Source organism: Hyperolius riggenbachi, chromosome 3 (assembly GCF_040937935.1).
Source record: "Hyperolius riggenbachi isolate aHypRig1 chromosome 3, aHypRig1.pri, whole genome shotgun sequence".
NCBI classification, from domain to species: domain Eukaryota; kingdom Metazoa; phylum Chordata; class Amphibia; order Anura; family Hyperoliidae; genus Hyperolius; species Hyperolius riggenbachi.
Window position 1 is genome coordinate 270386150 of NC_090648.1, and position 27464 is coordinate 270413613.

Consider the following 27464-nt stretch of genomic DNA (forward strand, 5'->3'; position numbering starts at 1 on the left):
CCGGGAAGAGGTAAATATGCAAGGGCACCCTGCCACTCTGCATGGTCTGCCAGGCTGGGGGGGGGAGGGGGGAACAGCAGAAAAAAAAATGTACCCCTGCAGCCCACCTATGGTTTATGCACCTATACACTGTAGCTTATTCACTAGAACAAGATCCTTAAAACGGACTCAGACGAGTAAAGACAAAAAAAAAAAAAATAGGTATACATATCTGGGACTTCCTCCAGCCCCCTCCGGCCTGATCGCTCCCACGCCGCCGTCTTTGGCCTTCTGCATCTTCGGTAACGGGTCCCGTCATTTCCGCCAGCCAGTGCATGTGCAGTGCGCTGTTCCGGTGGCTGGTGGGCAGAACGTTACAAGGAAGCTCCAGGTATGTATACATTTTTTGTTTTTACTTGTCTCTGGTACACTTTAACGCTTAAGCTGGTGTACACCATACAATTTTAACCTCAGATCAATGGAATATTGCCCATCATTTCATAATTTTTAGCATGTCCTATCTTCTTTTGTTAAAGAAAAGGATTTTGAGTGCACAAAGTAAGCTGGAAATTCCGAAGGGAAAATTGCATGGTGTGTACTTGGTACGGAGTGTGCTGGAGTGACTTGTATAGGTGACTGGCAGCAATGTGGGAGTGAGGAAAAATCCCCCTATGGCGCGATTAGGCAATCCTGGAGTCAGGCAGCTCTAAAGATATCCCAGGCAACACTGTTAAATAAAAGAATAGAGCGCTCTGAGTGTTAACAATAAAAGCTGGCAGCCACCCTCCTAGCCAGGACAGGTCTCACCTGATGTATGGGGGCCATCTAGAAGGATCAGCCAAAAAGGACTTTGTCCCTCTTACGCCGGGGACTAGCCTTGCGATCGATCCATCCGCATCCGGGTCATCAGCACGTGGAAGCAGTCAGCTGACAGTGGTGATAGGTGACTGGGGTCAGCGTAAATCATCAAAGGCAGTGTGCGCGTGACGCTGCTCTCTCACTCCGTACTATGCAAGGGAGGAGGGGTGGCTATGCTGTGGTCACTGAAAGAGGTCATCGCACAAAGTGCTGGAGCGTAGCGCTGCTGCAAGATGGGTAGTAATATATTACAGGAACAATAGGGTACATTACAAAAGCACTTTATTGTGCATAAAGGAGATATAAAATGATAATCATTTTATTATGCGGCTGGAACAATCACAAGCCTAGTCCCCAGTGTAAGAGGGACAAAGTCCTCTTTGGGTGATCCTTCTAGACAGCCATTATTCATCAGGTGAGGCCTGTCCTGGCTAGGAGGGCAGGTGCCAGCTTTTATTGTTGACACTCAGAGGGCTCTATTCTTTTATTTAACATTGTATAAGTGACGGAGCTGTGACTGTCATTTTCCCCTGCTGTGCACTCTTCCCGTGCGTTCTGCATGAAGAGCAAGGATGATCTCTCCTCCCTGGTGTAACAGCTGCGGCTGCTACTGGCTGTTGTGAGGGGCGGGGAGTGGTGAGGAGAGCACTCGGCTGCCTCTGTTTATACTGGTTGGAGGGAGGCACCAATGGGTAAACATGCTGACTAGCTGATTGGAGAGAAAGCAAAAGAGAGCCTTCAGCTACCCAGGACCTAACAGCAGTGCACGCACACGTATATTAAAACGTCTCGGGTGGCTGGATGACTGGCTAATTATGCCACCCAGGCGCCCAAATTTTACGCAGGTTGACGGCCACTTTTACCCAGGTGGTGCGCCTGGCTAATATGTGTTGGGGAGAACACTGCCCACATTGCACATCCCTGCACTGTACACATTCCTACACCCCATACTTACCCTAGACTTTTACTGTGCCCAACATACACCAATCTGCTAGCAGATTTTGCTACAGTCTAGGGTCTTCCGATGTTCACCCTGCCTAATGGGCACCAATCTGCTAGTTACTATAAAAGTATAAAATATATTTTACAGGTCACATTTTACCTCCCAACCACTATACAAAAAGGATTACAAAGAAATGATTTCAAGTGAAAACAAAACTATACATAAAAATTACTCAGAGCAATAGTCAATATCGTCATGGCAAAAGTAAATGTAAGTTTAGGTTTTACGGTTTTAAAACAGACAGTGATTTTGTTAAGGGGGGGGGGGGGGGGGGGGTCAGAAAATTGGTGACTCATTTATTCCCCCTTTTCTGCAAAGATGAACTGGAAGACTGCCCAGCTCAAGCTACTGTATGTTAAATCCACTTTTACTAAGCTTGTAGTAAAAGCTGCAATGGATCAAAACTTTGTGCAGCAGCAGCCCTATTTCTATCACTGCCCACATAAAAAAGTTTAATGTAATTCCAAGGGCATATGCGTCTCAAGAAAGGATTAGTCTTTGCAGCTCTTAGGCAAAAAAATGGGGCTTCAATAGAACTATACGCTCAAGTCAACACATCAGATAAATCTCAGTCTTTGACATATTACTAATAAAACCTCTGCCTTACAGAGAAGTAGGATTTCAGAGGTATTTATTATATTTTGAGTTTGTTGCAATAAGTCAAGTCCTCAGGAAAGAAATTGTGCTGTGTTGGAAAGGGTGGGGGCCTGACTAATAAGGGATAGCTATGTTACTGCTTCAAAGAACACTGATAAGAATAAAGCAATGCACAAAAGAGAACATTTCATCATTCAAGGATGAGCAGTCCAACTTAAAGGGGAACTGAAGAGGTATATGGAGGCTGTCATGTTTATTTCCTTTTAGACAATACCAGTTGCCTGGCAGCCCTGCTGATCCTCTGCCTCTAATACTATTAGCCATAGCCCCTGAACAAGCATGCAGCAGATCAGGTGTTTCAGTGGTTCAGACTTATAAGTCTGATCTGACAAGACTAGCTCCATGCTTGTTTCTGGTTTTAATCAGATACTACTGCAGAGAAATAGACCAACAGGGCTGCCAGGCAACTGGTATTGATTAAAAGGAAATAAACATGACAGCCTCCATATACCTCTCTCTTCAGTTCCCCTTTAAAGCAGAACTATGCCCACTTTCATGGTTTTAGACATATATATGAATAAAAGCCCATACACACTTGCAACTTAGGCCACCTAAAGTGGTCATCCAATATAATTTTGGGTGGCTTTTTTCATACAGTCCCTAGATATCTTCTGAGTAATCATTTATGGTTAAACGTGCTGGAAGTGCACACCATATCGTCATTATCAACCACCGCAGGTGCTAGCAGCTCCTTCTCACTCATTCTACTCTCTCCCTGCTCCACAGTGCAATGCTGCCCAACTGGGAGCCAAACAGTGTGTTTGCAAGGCAATCAGTGTAATTGGTCATCCAAAATGATCTTACAGATTGTTTCATGTGTAAAAAAAATGTTTAACCAGCTTGGGACCACTATCCGCTGTAAGGCGGTCACTGTGCTGGGTTTAATTGCTAGCAGAGGAGCTGTATGAATGAGGCTACTGGAGAAAGCCAACAGCTGTATCCTATGCTGAAGAACAGAGTGGTGGAGGCGCACACACTACAGCACTTTTGGCAGTTTCAGCAGTCAAAAAAGCTGCATCAGCTGTGTATGAAAGCTCCCTCCCCACAATCTCAGGGCAGAGCGAGTACCTCCTCCACCAACGGCGATTGCTCCCTCCAAAGCACACTACAAAGTCACGCCAATTACCGCACCAGAACCCTCATGCAGGTGGTCCGTGGACCCCAATTAAAGCCCCTGCTTCTATACCATAAGTAGGCCGCAACCTGAGGTTGATGCTGTGGTGTAGTTGCCGTGACTTTACAGAGCATTTTTAATTTAAATCCCTCAACCTGCCTGCCCTTGATTCACACCTATTGCAGTGGATCTATATATGCAATGTTAAAGCATGTATATAAGCGTACCTGGTCTTTTTTTAAAAAAAAAAAATCCTATATCATAATCCCCGTCGTTCCATCCTCCTATGTCCATTCGAGCTGCCTGGAGCGCATGCATGGCACGCAGGTGTGCTTCGGGAGCAGTCATGGACACGCATGTGTGGACGGGCGTGTGCTGGGAGTCACGTCCGTGCATGGGGTTAAAGGGACTCCGAGCAGTGCAGAAACTATGGAAAGATGCATATCATTTTAAAGCTCTCTTTCTCCTCTTTCCAATTATATATAAACCGCTGCCCTACGCCTTTTAGTTTTCGCTATTTTCGCGATTGAAATTGAGGCGGCCGCGATTTCAATCGCGAAAATAGAGAAAACGAAAAGGCGTAGGGTGACGATTTAGGTGTCACCAGAAAGAGAGCTTTAAAATGATATCCATCTTTCCATAGTTACATTGTATTACACAGGGCGACTTTTTCCTAAAGTCAGCAGGTCTATTCTGCTGAATGGAGCTGCTGACACTGGGGAAAGTGTCGTCCTGTGTAATAAAACTAACTATGGAAAGATGGATATCATTTTAAAGCTCTCTTTCTCCTCTTTCTGGCGACACCTAAATCGTCGCCCTACTCCTTTTAGTTTTCTCTATTTTTGCGATTGAAATCGCGGCCATGGCAATTTCATACGCGAAAATAGCGAAAACTAAAAGGCGTAGGGTGGCGGTTTATATATCCTTGGAAAGAGGAGAAAGAGAGCTTTAAAATGATATGCATCTTTCCACAGTTTCTGCACTGCTCGGAGTCCCTTTAAGGGCGTGGCGCATCTGTGAACGGTGTGTGCCAGTCCCCTAGTGTTCATTATGAAAACGGCTAGTGTATAATATACTGGTTGGTGGAAGTAAACATGAAAGTGAAAACCGCAGAGAATGCTCCCATATGAAGGCTGTATGCATCCCAAAACAATTATACAAGATGAATACATGAAGTCGCTCATGTGAAACAGATGCTGGGCTGCATGTAAATAGGAGTCCACAGCATAACTTCTGCCAGCTTACTGCTAGAACTCTTGCGAATGTAAATACTCATTATGCAAGAGAACGTGGATTGGAAAGAATGCACTAGCAGGAGGGCAGACTGATACATAGCAGCTCAGCCTTACAAGGACAGTTGTGGGACATGGTAATAATACATACAGTGCTTACATGGGAGTGCTCTCTGCCTTTTCCATTTGTCTTTTAGTAACCCCTTTTCTAGAGTGGAGCAAAATAACATGCATGTTCCATCCTGTACTTGTTCCAAACTTTAGCTGCCATTGGGACTGCTGCAAATGGTTTTGTGCACGTCTGTTTAGTTGATAAAAAGGAAGTTTCTCAATAAGCCTGCTTACGTTTCACTTTCTTTCATAACATCTCAGAAATACTTAAAGTTACATAGTTTGGTTGAAAAAAGACATCCGTCCATCAAGTCCAAGCAGGAAATAAAAATAAGAAGAAAAAAAACAAACAAATAAAAAAACACCACCCTGAACCTGCATACATCTCAGCCGATCCAGGGAACGTGAAAAACCTTACAAGGCCTTGGCCATTTAGCCTTAAATTGAACCTAAACCGAACCGGGAGGGGTATGGCCACTGAGCCTGCATTGCCCTGGACGCTCGCATCCTCAATCATGCACCTACCTGTCGCCGGGAGTGTCCTGCACAGGCACAGTACTCGGAAATCTCGTACTGAGCAGGCCACTCCCAGCGACGGGAGTTTGATTGAGGACGCGTGCGGCCAGTGCAATCAACTGGCCAGTCGGTTGAAAACGAAACTTAGCTTAGCTTGGGAGACCAGAGGATTGTCAAGTGACGGCGCGGGCACAAGACGGCTGCAGTAAGAGAAACTTTTTTTTCCCCCGTTCGATTTAGGTTTCCTTTAAAAGGGAAAAATTCCTTCCTGACTTCAGATGTCAGATAAATTCCTGGATCAACTCTTCCAGGAATTACCTAATAATTATAGCCGTGGGTGCCCTTCAATACAAGGAAAGCATCCAAGCTCTCATTAAATGTAGAAATAGAAGTTTGCCTTAACTACTTCCTGAGGTAAGATGTTCCATATTTTAACCACTCTCACTGTGAAGGACACCTTTGTAAATAGATGGCAAAAACTTTTTTCCTCCATATGCAGATCATGTACCCCTGTCCATTGTACAACTCTAGAGACAAAAAGCTCATCTGCCAAGCATTTGTATTGCCCTCTGATGTATTTAAACATGGTTATCAGGTCACCTCTCAGGTCGCCTTTTTTCCCCCAAGCTAAATAAGCCTAGTTTGTCCAACCTTTCTTGGTAAGTTAGCTCTCCCCTCCTTCTGATTAATTCAGTTGCCCATCTTTGTACCTGTTCTAGAAGGTCAATGTCCTTTCTATAGTGTGGTGCTCAAAACTGTATCCCATACTCCAGATGTGGCCTCACAAGTGATTTATAAAGAGGGTGTAGTATACTAGCATCTCAATATATTTCACACTTTCTGCATCCCAGAAATTTATTTGCTTTAGCTAGCACTGATTGGCATTGTGTACAATTACCTAACTTGTTATCTACCAGTATTCCTAAGTCCTTCTCCAAGTCTGATGTTCCCAACTGTATGCCATTTATTTTATATGGTAATTTACCATTAGTATGTTCAAGGTGCAAGGCTTTACATTTATCAACATTAACCACTTAAAGACAACTGGACAGATATTTGTCCAGTGTAGTTGTGGAGAGTGCACCACCAGTTTTGTTACTAAATGGGGCACATGCAGTATCATTTTACCAGAGTTGTAAAATACATTTTGGTGTGTCTTAAAGCTTGGACCCACGTCACATAAAAAATAGGTAGGGACATTTGTACATTTTGAGCCCTTTATTAATTTAACACACTATCTTGCCAAGTGCCAGAGAAGGTTGCATTACTAAAGCTTAGCTTTCCACACACCATAAAAAAAAAAAAATATTGTTGAGATTTCAAAGCAACCTAGAAAGTAAAGAGGCTCGGCACACTTGTAATTAGGACCAATAAGGTTATTGTTCCATGCTGCACATATACATACAATTTCCCTCAACAGATGATCGTCTCAGGGCCTCGTAGGGTCCCTCTTTATAAAGTTATCACAGACCGAAGTAATGCGATCATTCATGAGCCCGAGGTGGGGTCATGAATGAAAAAAGAAAAAAAAAAAACAACTAGGCTACCTGATCCGGGGGCTGAGCGGATCAGGTAGCCTCCAAAACCGCCGCTTCTGTGGGCTGCAATGGCCCACTTAAAGAGAACCCGAGGTGTGTTTAAAGAATGTTATCTGCATACAGAGGCTGGATCTGCCTATACAGCCCAGCCTCTGTTGCTATCCCAAACCCCACTAAGGTCCCCCTGCACTCTGCAATCCCTCATAAATCACAGCCGTGTTGTGAGGCTGTGTTTACATCTGTAGTGTCAGTCTCAGCTGCTCCCCCGCCTCCTGCATAGCTCCGGTCCCCGCCCCCATCCCTTCCCTCCAATCAGCAGGGAGGGAAGGGATGCAGGCGGGGACCGGAGTTCTGCAGGAGGCGGGGAGAGCAGCAGACTGACACTATAGAGATAAACACAGCCAGCTCTGACAAGCTGTTTGTCAGCAGCGTGGCTGTGATTTATGAGGGATTGCAGAGTGCAGGGGGACCTTAGGGGGGTTTGGGATAGCAACAGAGGCTGGGCTGTATAGGCAGATCCAGCCTCTGTATGCAGATAATATTCTTCAAACCCACCTCGGGTTCTCTTTAAGCGTTTCTCTGGGTCACAACGCTGGAATGAGAGATTCATTCTGTGTGCATGGAAGCGGGGGAGCGGCAGGGGGCGCGGCCAGGGAGAGAGAGCTGCCCTAAGAATGCTCTGGAAACCCTGCAGCAACACCCCTGGTGTGCATTTTGAACAGGGAATCCCTCTCTCATGTTTACCTTCGAGATAGCGACACATTTTGTTGCTAATCTCGGGGAGCTATAGCCTGGCGCGGGGGGGCGAGAGCAGAGGTGTGGGGACACAGAGGCATGCCGTGAGGCAGAGAACATGCCCCTGTGTCCCATCTGCCACCCCCCCAAAAAAAATACGAACACCTTGGGTTTTCTTTTAAGGACTCCTGAAGTGAGAGGGAGGCTGCCATATGTATTTGCTTTTAAGCGATACCGGTTGCCTGGCTGTCCTGCTGATCCTCTACCTCTAATACTTTTAGCCACAGATCCTGAACAAGCATGCAGCAGATCAGGCGTTTCTGACATTGTCAGATCTGACAGGGTAAGCTGCATGCTTTGTTCTGGTGTTATTCAGACACTACTGCAGCCAAGTAGATCAGCAGGGCTGCCAGGCAACTGGTATTGTTTAAAAGGAAATAAATACAGCAGCCTCCATATACGTCTCACTTCAGTTGTCCTTTAACTACCCGATTTTAAAGGGGAACTGAAGTAAGAGGTGTACGGAGGCTGCCATGTTTATTTCCTTTTAATCAATACCAGTTGCCTGGCAGCCCTGCTGGTCTATTTCTCTGCAGTAGTATCTGAATAACACCAGAAACAAGCATGCAGCTAGTCTTGTCAGATCTGACTTTAAAGTCTGAAACACCTGATCTGCTGCATGCTTGTTCAGGGGCTATGGCTAATAATATTAGAGGCAGAGGATCAGCAGGGCTGCCAGGCAACTGGTATTGCTTAAAAGGAAATAAATATGGCAGCCTCCATATACCTCTCTCTTTAGTTCCCCTTTAAAGGGAAGCCGAGGTGGGTTCTAAGAATCCAATTAGCATACAGAGGCTGAGTCTGCATATAATACCCAGCCTTTGTTGCTATACCGTCTCCCCCCTGTGCTCTGCTAAGCCCCAGAAATCAATCACCGTGCTGGCAACTGCTGTTTACATGTGAAGTGGCAGTCTGCTGCTCCCCCGCCTCCTTCATAGCACCGGTCCCCGCCCGCATCCCTTCCCTCCCCGCTGATTGGAGGGAAGGGACGCGGGCAGAGACTGGCGCTATGGAGGAGGCGGGGGAGCGGCAGACTGAAACTTCACATGTAATCAGCCGGCTGGCGACACTCTGCGTGTCGCCAGCACAGCGATTGATTTATGGGGGACAGCAGAGCGCAGAGGGGGGCTAGGGGGAAACCGTATAGCAACAGAGGCTGGTCATTGTATGCAGACCCAGCCTCTGTGTGCTAATTGGATTCTTAGAACCCACCTTGGGTTCTCTTTAAATAAATCAACCCTGATTTTCTGGGGGGTTGAGACATTGGCCTCGATTCATAAAGCATTACCTCATGCGGTAATGCTGAAAACAGCAGACTTTCCTGACCACTTAGAAATGTGTCAATTCATAAAGGCTGTTACCGCATGAAAAGCTGACATTACCGACCAGGGAGATAAATTACCGACTTGGCTGTAGTTACCGCCAACACATGTCAGTAAATTGTCAGCAAATGTCAATTCATAAAGCCTTCAACAAGCGGTAAGACTGATGATAGTTACCGACATCTCTGGTGAGGCGTTAACAAGTTACCGACACCTCTGATGAATGCAAAGTGCAGAGAGCCGAAGTCTGTTTGAGTCATCTGTGGAGAGAGCCAGAGAGCCATCTGTGTGAGTCATTTGAGCAGGCAGGGAAAGTCTGTGCGAGTCATCTGAGTCATTTGTGGAGTCATTTGTGCAGGGCAAAAGAGTGAATCGCCACACTGCTCTACTCTACCGCTCAATGGGCTGTGGTAATTTACCGACCTTCAAAGGCAGCTGAGGAAATCTTTATGAATGAGCACACAGATCGGGAGAATACCGAGTGCGGTATTTTCGCGACAAGATTTTTATCGCACTGCTTTTTATGAATCGAGGCCATTGAGACAAAGAAAGTACATGCCTATCCTGCTGCCTAATCATCAATAAAAGCCTTTTAAAATTGTGTTTGTAGCACTAAATGTAGTTTGTTCTGTAATTCATCATAAGCAAATGCAGAGAAATAACCGTATGAGGGTTTCTGCAGTAAAAACACTTTTCTTCTACAAATTGAAATCTGTATGACCTGTTTGAATAACTTAAACACCTATAATTAAGAGGCAAGCAGTATCAAGTCACTTAACACTGTATAGAATTTTATTTGGGTCACTGTTTTGCATAATACCATCTGAGTAAACATTAGAAAACTATTACCAATTGATAATATAAATGCTTTTAAGCATTAACAGCTGTAATGAATACAGAGAAAGCTTGACTTAAATATGTAAGAGATATGACACATGACCCTGTTTGCAAGCAGAAACCTAATAGAGTGTGTATGCACGCGGTTTAATCCTCACTGATATTAGCATGCTCCAGAATACCTAATTATTTAGATAGGGTTATGCGAAGCTGCAGTTAAAATAGCTTTTTGCACTGCAGGGTCATGTATGGAGTATTAAAACAAGCTGCATCACTGAGCAGAAAAGTCTATGCTACAAAACTGCAAGCGAAGCAGAAGAATATGAGGTCAGAATGAGCATAATTAACTAACTTACCAGCAGGAATAATGCCAATCCTCATATTGCATCGAGATAATGGAACTTTAGGATTGTTATGATCAACATCAGAATCTTTCTGCACTCTGCCTATAAGGCCATGAAGCACTTCACTGAACATTCCATCGCCACCAACACAAACAACGCTGCAGTGATAAAAAGATCAGATATAATAAGAGTTTTACAGCTGTTATATTGTGAAGAAAAAAAATTGCATCGGCCATTAACCACATACTTGGCATCACTCCAAACAGGAGACAAAGGATTTTAAATTTTGAACACAGCAACTTTCTATTAAAGAGTAACTGTTAGCCCCAAAAATGAAATTTAAATCTCTATTGCAATGTTTTATTTACTATTTAAGTGAGCCAAAAAGGCAATGCAGAAGTTAAAAATCAATCTATTTTTTTTTTTACTATGTAGCCTTTTCCCCAAGCTCCAGACGCAAAGCCGCATATCAGATACTGATGAGCATGCCTATGTCTGCCCGACCCCCCTCTCCCCCCCAGGACCAGGTGCCGATATATTCTCCCCCCAAACAGCTGACCGCTCTGACACGGAGAGAGAGCGGGAGCACTTCCAGCGCCGCCACCGCAGAGCAGCCGCCGCCGTACATCTCTCTCACATGTGACTCGGCGGCGGCTGCTCTGCGGTGGCGGTGCTGGAAGTGCTCCCGCTCTCTCTCCGTGTCAGAGCGGTCAGCTGTTTGGGGTGAGAATATATCGGCACCTGGTCCTGGGGGGGAGAGGGGGGTCGGGCAGACATAGGAGCTCTGCATGCTCATCAGTATCTGATATGCGGCTTTGCGTCCGGAGCTTGGAGAAAAGGCTACATAGTAAAAAAATAGATTGATTTTTAACTTCTGCATTGCCTTTTTGGCTCACTTAAATAGTAAATAAAATATTGCAATAGAGATTTAAATTTCATTTTTGGGGCTAACAGTTACTCTTTAAGGATCACTTCATGGATATGAATTTAGAGGCTTTACTTTTTACTAGGGAGACAACATACCCGTATTTCGCGCCGTATAAGACGCTCCGGAATATAAGACGCACCCAGGTTTAGAGGGCAGAAACCAGGGAAAAAAGAAAATACTAAACCTGGTGCGTCCATATTCCAGGAGCGTCTTGTACATGTCCTTCTGTGTGTCATGTGCCCCATGTGTGTCCTCCTGTGTGTCCTCCTGTGCCCCCCATGTGTCCTCATGTGTCCTCCTGTGCCCCCCATGTGTCCTCCTGTGCCCCCCATGTGTCCTTCTGTGCTCCCCATGTGTGCTCCTGTGCCCCCCCCATGTGTCCTGATGTGCACCCATGTTTTTTTCTGTGCCCCCTCATGTGTGCTCCAGTGCCCCCATTTGCCCCCCTGCCTTCCTCCCACCTGCCCGAGTCTCCTGCCCTCCAGATTGGAGTGTTAATAGCAGCAGCAACTTACCTTTGGCAGGCTCCCGCGCTGATCCTAGATCATTGCGCCGCCCCCCGCTAGCCTCCTCTGCCTCCCCCCTGTGTATCTGCCCCCCCGGGTGAAGGAATAAAGTATCGGCAGCTTATCTCCGCAGTGCGCCCGCGATGACTGCAGACATCCGTTTTCCAGGCACTTCTCGCTCTAGAGACCCGCTTGAACTGATGACGCGCAGTTCAAAGCCGGTCACTAAAGCAAGAAGTGCCTGGAAGACGGATGTCTGCAGTTATCGCGGGGGCTCTGCGGAGGTAAGCTGCCGATACTTATTCCTACACCTGGGGGGGGCAGATACACAGGGGGGAGGCAGAGGAGGCTAGCAGGGGGCAGCGCAATGATCTAGGATCAGCGCGGGAGCCTGCCAAAGGTAAGTTGCCGCCGCTATTAACACTCCATCCGGGGGGGCCAGGAGACTCGAGAGGGAGGAAGGCAGGCAGGCACAGAAAGGCAGGGAATCCCCCAACATGGCGGTGGGTCGCGGTTCGTATCGGCGGGCGTTATTAAGTTGGGGATTCCCTGCCTTTGCCGTATAAGACGCAGGGACTTTTTCTCCCTATTTTTGGGGGAGAAAAAGTGCGTCTTATACGGCGACAAATACGGTACATAATACATCACATGTGAATAGCTTCCCCCCCCCCCATAACAAAATGAATACTGTAGTACTGGAAAAGTAATCCTTCTCTTGAAGCTAAAAAGCCTTACTTTCACATGATTACATCTAGCGGAAGCGTCATAATGCATTGTAAGAGAAAAATTCTGTATGGAAAGTTCTTTCCCAGCATGCATCTTTTTGACAGCAAACACCTGCAGATTTTAAAGAGCAACTCCAGTGAAAATAATGTAATAAAAAAAGTGCTCAACTTTTACAATAATTATGTATAAATGATTTGGTCAGTGTTTGAGCATTGTAAAAATCTTTCCTCTCCCTGATTTACATTCTGACATTTATCACATGGTGACATTTTTACTGTTGGCAGGTGATGTCAGTGGAAGTAGCTGCTGCTTGCTTCTTTGGCAGTTGGAAAAAGCTGTAAACAGCCATTTCCTACAATGCAACGAGGTTCACAGACAGGAAACTGCCAAGACCATGGTCCTCAGTTTCCTGTCGGAGGGGTTTCACCACAATATCAGCCATACAGAGCCCCCTGATGATCAGTTTGTGAAAAGGAATAGATTTCTCATTTAAAAGGGGGCATCAGCTACTAATTGGGATGAAGTTCAATTCTTGGTCCCGGTTTTTCTTTAACTTCTAAACAGGAACACAGGAAACTGCATCTCCTCCTCAAATAAGCTTTAGCCAATCACTCCTCTGTAAAGAATGTACCACCAACACTTGGTACTCGCTTTCCTGTATCCACCCATATTTAGTTCAAATCCGGTCCACCCCACCTCTATAAAAAAGTACCCAATATCTGTCCCCTTCCTTCTCCCATCCTCATGCTGCACACACTTTCCTCCTTCATGCCCGTGGCACTCTACCTTCCCGGTGCCTCCTCAATATGAGCTGCTCTGTCAACAGTCTATAAAGTCTGCGTTTAGCAATATGTCACTTGTGACACACGTGACTTCTAGGGGCTGGAAGAAGCCCCAGGTAAGTAAAGATAAATTTATTTTGTTGTCTCGCGTGTCCTTTAATATTATTGATTTAAGGCCTGAATGCAAATTTATCACCCATGTATCTATTCCTATCTATACAAGTTGCACAAATTGCTAAATGGGCCAAATAACTATTGTATCTTAAACAAACAAGATATTGCGGTCTTCTCATTCAGTTTGCTTTAATTAGGGTGTTTTAACAGCACTTGTACCAGTTTTAAAGTTCTGAGTGTTTAAATAGTTTCTGAAATGGTCTACTCCAAGCTCATGTACAATGGTTTCTACAGTCACAACAGGGGCCATTTTTCACATTTCATCATACTCCGGGTCACCCAGGCCTCGAGTGTGGAACGATTACACCAGAATGTAAAGTAGCAGACAAATGTGGAAGCAGACAGGAAGATTCAAGGACACAGGCAGTGGATGAAGATAGAAAGGAAGCAAGCACAACAAAGTCCAAAAAAGATCACACACCAAGTAAATAATTCTTTCATGTAGTAAGTAACAAAATGTTTGCTCCCATTGACATGCTTATACTAAGCGTTCCCCCTGCTCCCGAATCTGTACATCTATCTATGCACATTGAATCTATTGTTTTTATTGCAGTAGTGACCAGTTTATTTTAAAGTGTATTATGTACAGCGCTACGGAAGATGCTGGCGCTATATAAATAAAAAAAATAAATAAATAAATAATAATAATAATAATAATAATAATAATAATAATAATAATAATAATAAAGTGTCAGCTGGTGTTATCTGACACATGCCATGTAGTGTTCTGGCCAAGTCTTTTTTGGATCTATTTAATTTTTAGATATACACAAGCTAAAAAGCACCTATTCTTATATTATAAATTCTAGATTGTTTATATATACTTTTTTATGTCTTTTATATACTTTTACATAGATATATATTTTTATATTCCGTCATACAAGTCTCCTCTAACAATATATGTTTCCCCAAGCCTCCATGGCAGCACTACGGGTATTGTCCCGCCCCTCAATACCCCACAGGACCAATATGTATAAATGTCTGGCCCTCCCCATTCCATGTGTCTTTTTTCCTGTCCTCACCTCATAGGACCAGCAGGTTTATTCCTGCGCAACTTTTTCGAAAACCTCCCTCCTGGCTGCATAAATTGTGGTCTCCTTTTTTATGTACAGGTAGCCTTAACTGTACTGCACCTGAACTCTAAATGAGTCATATAGGTGGACCCCCCTTCTGCTGTCTCTGAGGGGGTCAGGGTACGGCTCACCGTCTGGTGAGCTTGTCTGCCTTTGGCCATAAATTGCGCTGGGCATATAAAAGTACCTTGGATTAATCAGGCTAATAGCCTGAATGTGGGGCGGCATCCTTCCTTTCCTTCCTTCCTCCTTTTTGGGTTTTTTCCGTCCCCCCTCCTTGCTGGGGTGCCTGGCCAGCGTGCGTGTCATTGCCGGCATACTTCGGGTGTTAGGCCCGCCCCTTCCGGCCGTGGTGACACGCATGACGCGTTGCAACTTCCGCCCAGTGCTGCTCGGCGATTGGAGTATCCGAGCTGGGCGGAAGGGCAGTTTGGCCGGCCCAATCTCCGCCTCCTTCTCCGGGCAGCAGTTTTAAATAGCCTCCACGCTCACAGGCAAAATGTCTGTTGCGGATGGCGTGGAGGTCAAAGCAGGCGACAGCTCCTTATGGAGGTAGGTGTCGCATGGTATAGCCCATATGCGTTAGGCAGGGCGAGGAGGGGACTTGCGCTTCCAGTTTCTACTACATACTTTCTGTATACTTCCTTACAGCTTTGGCTTCTGTAAAGCGGGGGCCAACTTGGGATGCCAGGATGCCCCGTTCAGAGCAGCGACATGGAGAGAGGTAAGGAGGGGGGTCAGGTAGGTCCCTCTCTTTTAGTTTTCACTTTTTAAAGGCGTATGCTGCATAGATGTTTTTTCTGTCTTATTGTTGCAGTAGCCACCGTGGAAAGCAGGGAAGGAAGTCCCAATCTCCTAAAAGGCGTTCCTCAAGAGACAGATCTCAGGAGAGGTCCAGGAGAAAAAAGTCTAAGCATCACAAAAGAAAGTCGAGATCTAGATCTCCAAGGAATCGTGCAGAGGGCTCACACCAGAATTACTGTTGGAGTTGCGGTCAGGAGGCCGCCCCCGGAAAGACTGTCTGTATGGACTGTTTTCAGGAGCTTGGGAGACAGGAGATGTCAGACCCAGTAGATGTCTCTGAAATGATTCACAAGGCAGTACAAGATTCCATCAAACAATGTATGTCTGCGTTGCCTCCGCGGGAAAATCAGCCGTCTACCTCCACGGCTTCACTGGGGGCTGCGGCGATGGAGGAAGATGTGGAAATTGGCTTTGACTTCTCTCTGGTGGAACCTTTCGTAAGGTCTGTTCGAGAGGCCATTGAGTGGGAAGACTCGGAAGAAGAATTGGAAGAAACAAAAAAGAAAACAAAAAAGAGTTATTACAAACATCTAAAAAAAGAAAAGTCGACCTTTCCAGTGATGGATGAGATCCAGGAGATAATTTTGGAAGAATGGTCAAGACTGGATAAAAAACTGCCACTAGCGAACAGGTTTGCTAAGTTGTATCCTATTCCGAGTGAGAATGCGAAGCCTCTGGACACAGCACCCCCAGTGGACGAGTCTGTCATAAGACTCGCTAAGCATGTCACACTTCCTCAAGATGATGCAATCTCATTTAAAGATACACTTGAGAAAAAAGTGGACTTTGATCTGAAAAAGATTTATACTATTTCTGGAGGATCCTGCAAGCCGGCAATAGCCCTTACCTCGGTAGGTAGAGCTATCCGAAGTTGGTCGGAAACCTTGGAACAGGCCATTGAAGTAGACGACAAACAGACCATTTCTTATGCCCTATCTAACCTCAAAATATCGGGAGATTTTGTAGGGGAATCGGCCATTGATGTTCTTAGAGCCTCATCCAGGTCAATGCTATATTCAGTGACGGCAAAGAGAGCCTTATGGCTTAGAGCGTGGGCAGCGGATCCAGCCTCAAAACTATTGTGGTGCAAGATTCCATATGATGGAAAGTCCTTGTTCGGGGAGAAGATGAACTCGGCATCAGTAAAGTTACCGGAGGCAAGTCAGGCTTGATTCCTCAGGACAAACGGCCAGTGAGACAGTCTGCATTCAATCAATTGCAATCCCAGACATTCAAATACCGTAATGCCAGATCCTACAAACCAGGGAAAAACTACAGAAGAAGCTGGCCATCTGGGCAGTCATCATTTAATAGATCCCAGAAACAAAAATCAACACCAGCCGCAATGTCAGCCAAAAAATCCTTTTGACGGTTGCACTGTCCAAGCTTGTCCAGTGGGGTCAAGGTTACAAACGTTTGCCCAGGTGTGGCAGGACAATTTTCAATCAACCTGGGTAAAAAGAACGATCACCACGGGGCACTCTTGGACGTTTACAAAGCAACCACCTCGAGCTCATTTCATTTGAACAAAAGTGCCACTGCTACCAGAGAAAAAGCTAATGTTGCAAGAATATCTAACAGGTCTATTGGACAAGAGGGCTATTGTACCAGTGCCTTCACAAGAGCAGGGAACAGGGTTTTATTCAACCCTATTCTTTGTGCAGAAAAAAAACGGAGACTGGAGGCCGGTCCTCAATCTGAAACGTCTGAACTCTTTTATCCTTCTGGAAAAGTTCAAAATGGAATCAATCAACACAATCATCTCTATTGTACGTCCACAGGATTATTTACTGTCGATAGATCTGGAGGATGCGTACTTGCACGTTCCCATAAAGCCCAGCTTCCAAAAGTATCTGCGTTTCGCGATCCAAGATAAGCATTTCCAGTTTGTGTGCCTCCCGTTTGGCATCTGTACGGCCCACAGGACGTTCTCCAAAATACTGGTAGAGGTCATAGCGCTACTCAGAGTGCAAAACATAAGAGTCTTCCATTACCTGGACGATGTACTTCTCCTAGCGGACTCACGGGAACAGAGTATCACACACAGAAAGATTCTGATAGACACGTTGGAGAAATTTGGATGGCTGATAAACCTGAAAAAGAGCCAGTTAGAACCTTCAAAAGATCTAGTCTACTTGGGAGCAAGATTTCTAACCGAAAAAAACTTAGTTTGCATCCCGGACCAGAAAGTTCCAGTTATAAAGGAGAGAGTTTTAAGAATTCTGTTATCACATCGCCTACAAGCAGGCATTTGTATGCAGACCCTGGGTACCATGTCAGCAGCTATACCCATGGTGCCATGAGCACAATGGCATCAGAGATTTCTCCAACAAGGGTTTCTAAGACAATGGAACGGCATAGATCTTCATCAACCGATTCTGATAACACGGCTAATGAAGAAAGACCTAAGTTGGTGGCTCTCAGACGTAAATCTTCTGAAAGGACTGCCACTACTTCCAACCCATCCAATAGAGATCTCGACAGATGCAAGCATGTGGGGATGGGGGGCAATATGCCAGAAACAGACAGCTCAGGGTCGATGGCCTCTATACATGGCACATTGGCCAGCAAACAGATTAGAACTACGAGCCGCCTACTGCGCTCTCTCTCATTTTCGACATCTAGTGAAGGACAAGGCAGTGCTGATGAAAATGGACAATATGACGGCGGTGTCGTATATTCGTCACCAAGGAGGAACGCGAAGCTATACACTTCTAATAGAGGCAGAGAAAATATTCAGATTCGCTGTACGCAATCTCCTCTCTCTGACGGCCATTCATATCCCGGGGACTCTAAATATAGTACCAGACCATCTCAGCCGCCATCAGGTTTCCAACGCAGAGTGGTCTCTTTCCCAGAAGGCATTCAATATGATATGTGCTCGTTGGGGAGTTCCAAGTGTGGATCTGATGGCGACCAGGTTCAACAGAAAGACAGCGAGGTTCTTCAGCAGATATCCGGATTCGGAAGCGGAGGACGTAGATGCCTTGACGGCCCCTTGGCACTTTCAGCTGGGTTATGTTTTCCCCCCAGTGCCAGTAATTCTCCGCCTACTCCTGAGGCAAGAGCATGTGACGATATTAGCAGTGTTACCAGACTGGCCAAGACGCCCTTGGTATCCTATAGCTCAACAGATGACGAAGGGCAAACCATTCCTGTTACCGATCAGCGAGGACCTTTTGAGCCAGGGCCCAGTCTTCCATCCGGAGCCGGCACGTCTCAAGCTAATGGCTTGGCGATTGAAGGGAGGAAGCTAAGAAGTTTTGGTTGTGATGAAGCAGTAATTTCTACACTTCTACAATCTAGGAAAACCACTACAAATGTATCCTATGAAAGAATATGGAAGGTTTACCTGACTTTTGCTTCAACTGGTAGCTTCGATCCTTTACAGCCAGAAATCAGTAATATTCTGTCCTTTCTGCAATCGGGAGTCGATAAAGGGCTGAGTTATCACTCTATTAAGGTGCAAATCTCAGCGATTTCGGCCCTAACCTCAGTAAGGTGGGCCATCCATCCACTTGTGAAGAGATTTATGGCGGCAGTGATGAGGCTGCGGCCTCCTATCAAACCAGTCTTTGCCCAGTGGGACCTTCCCCTAGTCCTGAACTTCTTGTCGAGCGATATATTCCATCCACTGGAACGCTGCTCTCTAGAAAATATAACGCTAAAGACAGTTTTCCTGGTCGCAATAACCTTGGCCAGAAGAGCCTCCGAGATTCAGGCCCTTAGCCACCAGGAGCCTCACCTAACTTTTCTTCCAGACAGAGTGGTTTTAAGACCAGTACAAGGATACCTACCCAAAGTGGTTTCATCCTATCATCTAAACCAGGAGTGGTCTTTGCCTACACTAACTTTGCCTGATTCAGACAGTCTGCACCCGCTGGATGTAGCCTCTACGTTAAAAACGTATATTCACATGACCGAGGGCTTTAGGAAGTCTAATAGACTATTCGTGGTCCACTCTGGTTACAGAAAAGGTGCAGCTGCTTCATCAAGAACTATTGCGGCTTGGTTGGTCCGTCTAATCCAAAGAGCCTATAGCGCAGCAGACCTAGAGCCCCCTAAAGAAATTCGGGCTCACTCAACCAGATATATTGCAACCTCCTGGGCGGCACAGGCAAAAGTGGCTCCGGAAAAAGTATGTCAGGCGGCCAATTGGTCAACCTTAAATACATTTATTAGCCACTACAGAGTAGATACCTCAACTAATACTTCAGTTAACTTTGGAAGAGCAGTGTTATTTTCCGCATCCAATTTGGCTGATGTTTAATTTCTGTAATAAAGTTGCTTATTTTTTGTGCACCTGCAATGGTCTCCCTCCCTGTTTATTTGACTAGTTAAGTCCCGTAGTGCTGCCATGGGGGCTTGGGGAAAGCAGAAAATTGTATACTTACCTATCGGTAATGTTCCTTTCCCCATGCGTCCATGGCAGCATAGGGTACCCACCCATATTCGGTGAGGTCTAGTTAATGAGACACATGGAATGGGGAGGGCCAGACATTTATACATATTGGTCCTGTGGGGTATTGAGGGGCGGGACAATACCCGTAGTGCTGCCATGGACGCATGGGGAAAGGAAAATTACCGATAGGTAAGTATACAATTTTCTGCTATATAGAACTTTTAAGTATATGGACTATGGATTCCTATTGATACCCTTTTAGTTTTGGATTTTCTTATTTATCATTATTATTCCAAGTACTGCCACACATTTGTAGAAATACTATTGCCAATCAGATGTAGCAATATACAGTTTTCTATGAGATAAAAGTCCAGATCCTTAATCAAATCTCCCTTTATAGCAGAGATTGATTTATTGATTGATTGGTTAATTGACTTACTCACTGAACATCTGAATCGAAATACAACCACAAAGGCGGATGTATTGTCACGATTTAAAAAGGATGTGTTGTGTACAAATGTTTATTGTATTATTTTGTAGTGTGTTTATGTGGTTATACTGAGGAGCTCTTCTGCTATTGTAAGCACTGCTATTGGCCTGATGAAGCGGGCTTAGACCTGCGAAACGCATTGCCTGTGCCAAATAAAAAATCTTTTGTTATATACAAGGATTTCGTCATTGAGGTAAGCCACCTCATACTACTTTTCGTTCTTAAGCTGTTTTTAGACGCTTTTATCCAACCAGGGCGCCTCTTTCTCCCTATTGTGATATGTATGGAGCAAAGGAGGTTTTACCACCGGTTTACGAAGCAACTATTTGGAATAAGAGTAGTTATGATGTGGGATATCTTGCCACATGAAGTAGTGATGGCATATTCTATTCTTCCATTTAACAGGGGCTTGGATGCTAAATTATTTTAAAGAACATCTACAGCCACGATTGCTCAACGTAGGAAGGAGATACTTTGATCCAGTCAAGGACCTCTGGCCTGGAGGTCGTTTTCTTCTCTGGACTGAGGTGAAGTGAGGCTCAATATGTTGAACCTGAGTGACAAATGTTTTTCTTGAACTTAGACAATTATGTATGCCCCACGCATTTCCCTCTCCCATTCGTGCCTGCAGGACTTCTCAAGAGCCCCCCCCCCCCCCCCCCACTGTGGAACTCCCTTCCATCGCCCATCAGACTTGCTCCCTCCTTCAACACATTCAAACAAGCCCTTGAAAAAAAAAAAACCCCAGCTCTTTAAGATGGTCTACCCATCCCCTACAACACAGTAACTTTCTATTGAATATTTATTCCACAGCTCTACCTAGTGTCCACTTCAGACTAAGCCTTTAGCAGGGTCCTCCCTTCCCTGGTGTATTCTACATGATTGTGTGCTCCTTTCCCATGACAGCTTTTATTACTGGGCCTACCTAACCAGTCCAAAATGGCATGATCATGTATCTTGTACCCAGTTTGCCTTGTATAGCATTGTCTTATGTTTTACAACCTTGTTATGTCTGTCATCCTTTGCATCATTGTATGTATTTATTGTCCGACACTGCGTAATATGTTGGCGCTTTATAAATACAATAAATAATAATGAAAATAATAAGTAACTAAAAATAGTTGTTAAACAAGAATTAGGAAAAATGACTAGGGAAAAAACAAACAAACAAAAAAAAAAACAGGGCGGATGTGGTAAACCTCTATTATTAAAATGGTAAAAAAAAAACAAAAAACAAAACAAAAAGCAAGAAAACATGTATGTCATTTTATGATCTAAAATGATTTTAGTATGTATACAAAAAACAAAAAGGATTTACTTTACTCTAAAATACTCACCCATCATATTTATCGAGATTGACTTCAAAAAGATTATCTCTAGCATGGTTTGCATATTCTGTCACTGTAAAGAAAATAAAAGGTTACACCATAGAACAGCCTTTCTCAACCTTTCTACCCTGGAGGAACCCTGCAAATAACTTTTTGATCCCAAGGAACCCCTGCAAACAATGTTTTGATCTCAAGGAACCCCTGCATTTATTTTGCAGGAGGCATGGTCTTTAAAAGTATGTGTAGCTGTTTATTTCACTACCCCCTATTACACTGCCACTCATTATACTGTCTCCTGACCCCCCCCCACCCCCCCCCCCCCCCCACCCCCAAATTAGTGCTTCTTGTTACAGTACCACCTATTATAGTGTGCTCTATATACTTCCACCACGATGGGGGAAAATGCCAAAGAACCCCTGCAGAGTACTCAAGGAACCCTGGGGTTCCAGGGAACCCTGGTTGAGAAAGCCTGCCATAGAATGATCGATTTAGTGGCAATTTATATTTAACACCTGACATTGAGGGATGGAACTATTAAAGTGTGAAACTCAGCCACATAGAGACCTAAAAATTATAATGAATGCCTGATTAAGTGGAGAAAAAAAAAACGGAAATACTAGAATTACCTGAAAGTCTTAAGCATTCATATGTAGACATTGGTGGCATAAATGTAATGTAAGACAAAACAAACTTCAAAATGTAATGCAAACTACTATGACATAGGATTGTAAGATTTTAAACCTTTCGGAACCAACAGGTTCCAGCCTTTTTTGTTTTGTAGTCTGTGATCACTGTGATTGGCTCACAGTGACAGCTGAGTGTAGCAGGGGCAATAACGACGAGAGCACATGGCAACAGGACATTGAAATCTAAGTCTGTCAGGAAGAAGCTTCAAGCAGGGCATACATTTCACTTACCTGTGTCTAGAAGAGGTTAAAGCTAAGAATTTTTATTTCTTAAAGGTTTGTGTCACGTTATGCACATTAATGTGGTATGCCAGCCAGCTACAGCAATATACAACTCAAAAACAATGAGAGACTATTGAAAATATGATCAGTTTCTCAGGTCTTATCGGTCATAGGTGTAAGTATTGAACTGAACAGCTGTTTGCTTGTTTGTTTTTTATTGTGCATGAACTGAGGAAAAAAAAAAAATAAGATGCTTACCTTAGTAGAGCCCCTGGATAATGCAGAGGCTTCGCGGATCTTCTCACAACCCTCCGTTGCTGTGCCCATTTGACACTATTCTCGAGTATGTTGCTCGTAGCCACATTTTCCTCCATGTATGAGCGGGGCTGCACTGTGCAGGCACAAGTATGGTCCGTGGCTGCACATATAGCATGAAGCCACTCATCACAACTTTTCCCTCTTTGTATGAGCAGCTTTGTGCTACTGCGTAGGCGTGGACCGCTATGGCCGCCTTCATACACAGGCGGGAGGATGGCAGCAAAGAAGAGGGCCTCGGCCTGCAGTGGAGGGGTGGAGGAGGATCAGGGAAGCTTCTGGAACATCCAGACACTTCCCTCTATTGAGGAAAGCATTTAGATTTTTTTTTACAGTACTTCATATTTGCTTTAAAGAGCAAAAAAAGCTAATTTAAATCTCTATTCTCCTGTGTTAAACAGTTTGGAAGGAAGCCAAAAAGACAATACTGAAGTTAAAAATCTATCTTACTTTTTTGTGGCTGAATAGCAATCATCTTTTCCCCAGGCTGCTAAGGAGGCCGCACATAAGAAGTTGCAGAGCATGCTGGGAGGGTTTTTCTCCCTACTGCCCTCCCTGTTTCTCCCCTTCATTTCCCTATCCCTCCCCAATTCATTGCTGCAGCCCGATTGGCTGCTTCCTCTCTCCTTCCTGGTTTCCCTTCCCACCCTTCTGAATGACAGACCGACCCCTCCCCCAGAGTGACATCGCGGCATGCCCACCCCCGGCAGAGTGACATCGCAGCATGGACGCACCCCCCCCCCCAGAGTGACATAGCGACATGCCCTCCACCCCCCCCCCCCCCCCCGCAGAGTGACAGAGCTGGAGACATTGGGGCACATAACTCTCTCCCCCCCCCCCACCCCCGTGGACAGTGAAATGCATATGTAATATAAGTACAGCCAATATTTAGCTACTGATATATGTGTTGTTGTTTTTCTGAGACCTTATACCTAACAGCTCCTCTTTAAGAACTGCTGTCAATTTATTGCTCTCTAGACCATAATTTCAAAGGAAATAATACATGAAAATAAAATATACAATTTATGTGAACTTGAAAAATACAAAGTAAACAAACAGCCTGTTCACTCAAACAAAATGGCAGTAATGCTTTAAGAGAAAAATGTTCAGAAAGCAGTATTTAGTAAAATTATCTGCAATCACAGCTTTCATTCATGCATTTTGGCATGAAATCAAACAACTCAGATCCACTTGATGGTTTTTAAGCATCCATCTTCCACATGAAGTCATTCCAGTGGTTTTCAATAGTGTTTATCTCTGGAGATTGAGCTGGCCATGACCAGTGTATGAAATGCCATTGTTTGTTTTTTGACAAATGCGTGTCCTGGTCACAGTGTGATAACATTCTTTGCCTCATTGTTCCCCAAGTCCGGGTTTTGTCTGGGAACCATTTCATGTTCAAACGCAAGTTTAACCATGATGATCTTTGTAGATAGCAAAAGGTTTCCACTGGACACAAACTCCACAAAACAATAAATCTAATTGGGTAGCATTTTTCTGGTAGACTCGTGCACATTATCATCAATAAGGACCAGAGCTACATGTAAATCATATAATGAAATTCTTGAGCCATTAGAAACTAATTTGGTATTCTGCTGTGGGTTCTTCAGGTTTTCAAGATTTCTCACAAAGTATATGATCAAGAAGTTTTGAATCAGGATGATACCATTTACTGGCGAACTTAGAAAATCCAAGTTAGCCCGTAAATGGTATCATCCTGATTCAAAACATCTTGCTTTTACTGGTGGCTAACACGGTACAACACTCTACTGCTCCACAAAGAATATCAAATTCTCTATCAATTTTTTTAAATCCTTTTCAAATATTTTGATCTAGACATTGTGATATTACAACAATCCAACAACGGATAGCAAATCAAACTAAATATCTAAGGTTTAACAAAATACTCTAAAATGTTCTAATCATTTGCACCTAATCTGGGCCACTCCATTTTAATTTGGGGTATTTCAGATAGACATTTATTTTTTTCCACATAAAATATTTTTGTTTATTTAAATGTAAAATCTAGAAACATAAAATGTAAATAATGTTTGATATTCGCTATAATTAATCGCCTTTGTTAATATTTTGGAATAAATGCTAAAATATTTTTTTTTAAAGGAATGCACTTTGTTTTTCATAAGAATTTATATTAATACTAAGTGGACACTATGGCAGATTTCTTGCTTCTCATCACATTATAGTTTCAACCTATATAGAGCCCTCTCTTTTCGCCCAGCAATTCCACTATCTCTTTACCATCATGGCACACCTTATAAAATGACGATTTATGCAAAACAAAAGTGGTAGAAAAAAAATAGAAATAGGGAGTATTGGCATACTGATTAAACAATATGCAAAAGCATTTGTATATTGAGGTGAAAATTGTTCTTGGTATGAAATTGCTTCATGAGAGAGCCGAACACATCAGTTAGCCAACTCAGCATTCCATCATCCTGGAAATGACAGCGGATGAACAACATGCACGTAAAGAGCTGAGGTGTGTGCACAAACCCTATCCTCTGTCTGCACAACTATCTTACCCTATTAACAGTTTCCAACTCAGTCTAAACATTCACCTCTACCAGTGTTTCAATCAACACAGGTCTGGCAGTAGTATAGAAATGTGTGTGTGTAAAGCCTGGAAGAAGAAAACTGATATGAAACAAAGTGAGCAAGACATTTGTGAATAAGCAAAAGACATAACATTTATGTTCTACTTGGAATTACTGTACTCTATATATTGCAAAGTTTTCTTGAGAAACAAAAATACGAGGTCATAGTTTACAAGCCTCTGCCACTGTATTTAAAAATACATTACAGTATATAATTATGTAAAGAAACTCTTCTAGAAAGGTGTCATTTACATGACAAGACTTCTTATTTTATATAAAAGTATCTTGTCACTTGGCATTCTTTTTTTCCAATCGTGCAAACTGCTGATTGTTCAATGCAATTATCCTTTCTCTATGGTCAGCTCTAGGGAATGCATATCTTGGCTGGTAAAAAAAACATCCAAATTGTCTCTCAAAAGACTGCGTTTAATTCAGAATGGATTTCATGGAGGGCATTACTTTGTATTTACTTTTGCTTGTACAAGGAGCAACACACAGAAGTTCATGACAAAAGCAGCACTGTATGGTTTTGTGGAATTTTTTTTTTTTTTTGCATAAAGAACAAATTTTGCCCTTAAACAATTTCCTTCTGGCTGCGTTTAACTTGCTTCCAAGTCAGATACTTCTTAATAGTTAGTTACGTATGGTCCGATGTTAGTCAAGAAGCAGAAAAGAGACATCAAACCAACAAGCTTTGATTCCGGTGATACCTCTAATGACTATCTGTACAACCATACACTATACAAGCGCCCCCCCCCCCCCTTTTCTACTTTTGTGCATGGCTTAACATGACTCCCCAAAGGGATAAGCATGCCACTGGATCGAAGCATTAATCATGCTTGCATACTGATCTTTCAAGATTTTTCCACCACACAAAGTGAGAAAGCAGATATTTATGTAGGTACAGGGAAACCTCTGGAAAGTCTGAAGAGGACCATGCCTGCAGACTACAAGAGGATCTTGGCAAGCAGAGGTGGTGATGGGGAGGACACAGGTAGCTTCTGGAGTTAGAGGCCTCCCTCTTCTTAGGCAAGCATCTGTTTTTTCACCAATATGTTGACTCAGGTTTGCTTTAACCCTTACTGCTATCTACAATCAGGTCTAAAATGTTCAGAAAAAAACAAAAGCCCTTACCTATGACATCTGTACTGATGGAGGCAAGACTGAACAGTGGAGCCACTTTGCTCTCATATATCTGCTTTCCTTTTTTCTTTCCACCGTATGGATTTATATAAACTAATAAGTGCTTTGGTCTCCAAGCTGAAAGGAAAAGTAAAACAGCCTCAAACAGGATCCTGAACTATTTCTTTCTGGGTCTAGTTACAGGACATCTATTGTGATTTTTTCAGTAGTATTGTGTAATATTACCACCACGGTCAAAATCACAAAGGTCACTTTGCTTTCTGCTTTATTCCCTAACATTTTAAGGTCAGTTTCTCTATGGAAAAAAAGATATTGGCAATAAGGGGTAACTTCAGCTGATTGTTGTTTTTTTTTCACATTTGAAAGTTGCAGAGCCATTTAGAAAGATATGCCATTACAGGACAGGCATTAAAGGGGTTCTTCCGCGAATGAGGAAAAAAATAAAAAGTGGTTCATGAATAAACTATTAAACCTCCTTCTAAAATAGTGTAAAAAGTTTTTTTTTAATGAATGGTTTCATCAATACAACATGTAAACAGTGACCTATCAAGGACTGGGAGGCTAATCCATTTGTTAGGGGTGTTTTTTTTTTTTTATTTCTTTTTACAGCCATAACTCCTGCATAAGTAGTTTTCAGTGGTATAACCCACTTCTAGCAGGAATCGTGGTTATAGCCCTAACGGCTGAGCTCCGCTGAGCTACTGAATATGTGTTTACATTGTTGCTAGGCAACCAGAGGCCGTGCAGAAACTAGTTTGTGAAAAAGAGTCATAAGCTGCTGGGAGAATGAAGCAGTCCCATCTACACCATATGTTTCTTTGTCAGATTCGATTCAATTTGATTGGATTCAACCTGCCATGTCCGATTCATGATTCGATTCAATTAGATTCAAATTGAATCAAATCATGAATCGGACATGTCAGATTGAATCAAATCAAATCAATGAATCAAATCAAATTGAATA

General features: G+C 43.7%; 1 protein-coding gene across 1 annotated transcript in view; it reads right to left on the reverse strand.

The window, feature by feature from the left end:
• The window catches only part of LOC137560758 (ceramide kinase-like), a 72327-nt gene that overhangs the window by 11630 nt on the left and 33233 nt on the right, over positions 1 to 27464 (reverse strand). The window contains exons 5-7 of the mRNA XM_068271907.1: positions 26492 to 26617; positions 21529 to 21592; positions 10319 to 10464 (exon numbers count right to left, since the gene is read on the reverse strand). Of these exons, the coding sequence (XP_068128008.1) occupies positions 10319 to 10464; positions 21529 to 21592; positions 26492 to 26617 (336 nt within the window). The remainder of the gene's footprint in view (positions 1 to 10318; positions 10465 to 21528; positions 21593 to 26491; positions 26618 to 27464) is intronic.